The sequence below is a fragment of the Chiloscyllium plagiosum genome, unplaced genomic scaffold (assembly GCF_037043375.1).
Source record: "Chiloscyllium plagiosum isolate Xiang-an unplaced genomic scaffold, Cpla_swu_hap1 HiC_scaffold_35, whole genome shotgun sequence".
Lineage (NCBI taxonomy): Eukaryota > Metazoa > Chordata > Chondrichthyes > Orectolobiformes > Hemiscylliidae > Chiloscyllium > Chiloscyllium plagiosum.
The window spans coordinates 36,887,886-36,891,136 of NW_028270173.1; the positions used below are offsets into that span (position 1 = coordinate 36,887,886).

At 41.2% G+C, this 3,251-nt stretch overlaps 1 protein-coding gene across 1 annotated transcript; it reads right to left on the reverse strand.

Annotated features, from left to right (window-relative positions):
- Window positions 1-277: 277 nt before the first annotated feature.
- LOC148140664 (muscarinic acetylcholine receptor M2-like) lies at window positions 278-1,708 on the reverse strand. Its single transcript, XM_087978985.1, has one exon. It carries the CDS (start codon window positions 1,676-1,678, stop codon window positions 278-280), a length of 1,401 nt encoding a protein of 466 aa, XP_087835111.1. The 5' UTR covers window positions 1,679-1,708.
- Between the last annotated feature and the right edge of the window lie 1,543 nt (window positions 1,709-3,251).

Genomic DNA, 3,251 nt, shown 5'->3' on the forward strand with positions numbered 1-3,251 from the left:
CTGAGCAAATCTCACAAGCCATTCGAATTTTTGTCCAAATTTGACATTGGACAATTCATCTCTCAGTCTCGTCAGCAAACCATCATTGATAAGAGCCATTACGAATTAATTGAGTAAAACTAAAGTGTGCTTCAAAAATGGTGTGTAAAATGTCTACCTGAGTCTTTTTTGACACAATAAACACATCACATGCCCGTAGTTTTAGATATATATTTGAAAGTCATCATCATCACATTACATGTAGTGCTCATGATATTTTGCTTGTGGCTTATTTTCTTTAACTTTTTGCACCACTGCTCTTGAACTGGCACAAGAGAAGATGTTTGAAGGTTTTCTTGAAAGTAGCATTACACAGTGCGTAACAGGCTGGATTGACAGTGCTATTGATGTAAAATACCCAATATCCGATATTCCAAACTGTGTTTGGAATACAGCTGGGACAGAACGTGCTAATGAGCACCATGACATTGTATGGACTCCAAGTGATGACACATGCCAGAAGAATAGCCAGAATGGTTCTAGTCACTTTCATTTCTCTCGTAACACTGACCGTTCTCTTCTGAACAGTATTATGAATTATTTTACTTGTTTTTTGGGTTTCTGATATCTCCCTGTCCTTCCCGTTATTGCTTCTAAGCTCTGCAACGATTCCAGGTATGGTTCCATGGTCATTACTGTTTTGTCGTTGATTAATCATCCTTGTATAGGAGACTTTGCAGTTATCCATCACAGTACAGACATTTCCATTCTCACTGATAGGCCCTACCAACTTCTTATTTGATGGAATCATAATGGAAGAAGTTGACTCACCCAAGCACACCTCCTCTCTTTCATCGAAATGATCAATTATTCTTCCATAGATTATAGTACCTTTTGGCATTTTCACTTGTGGCAGCCTAACAGAAGCATTAGATATGTTGCTCGGATTCGATTTCAGCACCTTACCCACCTCTTGGTTGGGGTAAACTGGTTCCTTATTAGATCCAGGCTCTTTTTTATCCACGTTCATTCGACTTTTGCTAGCCCGTGATATGAACACATATAATATCACCATGATGGTGACTGGCAGATAGAAGGCAGCTATTGAAGTGGCGAAAGTGACAGCAGGATTGGACAAGAACTGTATATAACATTCTCCTTCACTGACTGTTCTCTGCCCTACGATGAACTGCCAGAACAGAATGGCAGGAGCCCATACAATAAATGACACCACCCAAACGGCTGCGATCATCATGCCTGCAACCTTTGGTGTCCTCCTTACGGGGTAGCTAAGGGGTTTGGTCACACAGAAGTAGCGGTCAAAGCTGATGATAAGAAGATTCATGGAAGAGGCATTGCTGACAATGTAATCGACAGCAAGCCATAAATCGCACACCACCGGACCCAGAGGCCAGTAGCCAAGGAGACTGTAAATGGTGAATAGATTCATGGTTACTCCAACAGTGACATCAGCGCAGGCTAAGCTGAAAATGAAATAGTTGTTAATAGTTTGCAATTGCCTGTTTATTTTAATAGAAATAATGACGAGAACGTTCCCCACGAGGGTTACCACACTCAGAGATCCCGTTACAATCGCAATGAAGATTACTTCGCCCATTTTGTAAGAACTCCGTCTTTGAGTGTCAAGAAACTCTTCCGAGGTACTGAGAGATCCATTCGGTTCTGTTGGTTTTTCCATCAGTTCACCCTGATGTACACTTAGCACTGAGGAGGCCCAAATGGAAAACAAAAGAAAATGAACATGTATTAGGAGCTGGGCTTCAGACATGTTGAAATTAAAAGTCATCTGGCCACTTATGGATCCTCTAACAGCAAGCGCATGCAAATCCAACTGCAGTTTTAAACTTCAATACCTTTTCCAGAAGGAGTCGTTTTAAATTATGAATTTCTCATCAGTCTCTTAGACCAGTTAGACCGGTTGGGCGGCACGGTGGCACAGTGGTGAGCACTGCTGCCTCACAGCGCCAGAGACCCGGGTCAAATCCTGCCTCAGGCGATTAACTGTGTGGCGTTTGCACGTTCTCTGCGTGGATTTCCTCCCACAGTTCAAATGTGTGCAGGTAAGGTGAATTGGCCATGCTAAATTGCCCGTAGTGTTAGGTTCGGGGTATGGGTCGGTGTGGACTTGTTGGGCTGAAGGGCCTGTTTCTACGCTGTAATATGACCTTAGCTGGTAGTTTGTAATTGATTAATAATTTAATGAGCGATTACTTTCTGTGTAAGTGGTCATGAAGACTTTCATTTTTTTTCTACAAACTCACGTAAACAGTGAATAGCCAGATCACTGAGGGTAGTGTTGAAAAATTACTGTGCAATGTTGTCCTTTCCTCAGAAAAAAAATGGCTCAGTCAAAGGCAGATTTGGGGCAAAGATCCACCCTTTGACATCTGAAAGAGCGAGAACATGCTCAGCTTGAGTCTTGTCAAGTAGCACGATTAAGAGCCGTCCTAGTATTCTACTCCAAACCTTCCTCCTAAAGAAGTCTCCAAAACCCATCTTGTCATCCTCGGTTTAAAGGAATGTTATGTCATGATGTCGATCCAACAAAGAATGAATTTGCAAAACGCAGCTCAGAAGGGTGCGGTGATCTACCGTGGCATGAATTTCCCGCCTCCCACCTTCAAGTTAGCAGAAGGTTTTACCAAGTTCAGTGTGTGCTGTTATCAAGTGGAATGGCAACTAGTTACATTGAGGTAATATCACCAGCAGCAACCAGGAAGTGAAAAACACCAAATACCGGTGCTTTGAAATTAAGTTAATTTATAGATGGAAAATAGGAAAATAGAGATACTCAGAGAGGTAGATGTTAAGGCACCAATGAGAACAAAAATGTTAATTTTTTGAAATTGTGAAGAAAACAATTGTGCTTGAATAGCTATGACTGTGTCTACTAATAGTTGTAAAACTTTCTATACCGTCAAAAGAAACCGCCCGAGTCATTAAATATTGTATTTCAACTCTGTTTCAGTGGGTTTTACTGCTGCAAAACCTGCGCCATTTCTTTATAAATGGAATCTGCTGTTGGCATTGAATACACAGATCCTGTGATATTTCCAGCAGAAGGAAATAAGTATTTTATTTTCACTCTTCAATGGAAAGTGCAAAGTGTTTGCTAACTCTGTACCCTGAGTGATCTCTTATGAGCAAATTTTGTGGATGTCTACAATTACTGGGTGGTTGAGTATGTTCAACTCTCTGAACAGGGTTAATTGACAATAGGCTTCCTACTGTGGTGTGTTCATTGGTTTGCT

Coding starts and splice junctions, on each gene's coding strand:
- LOC148140664 (XM_087978985.1), bottom strand. CDS start 1,678: ATGGAAAAACCAACAGAACCGAATGGATCTCTCAGTACCTCGGAAGAG.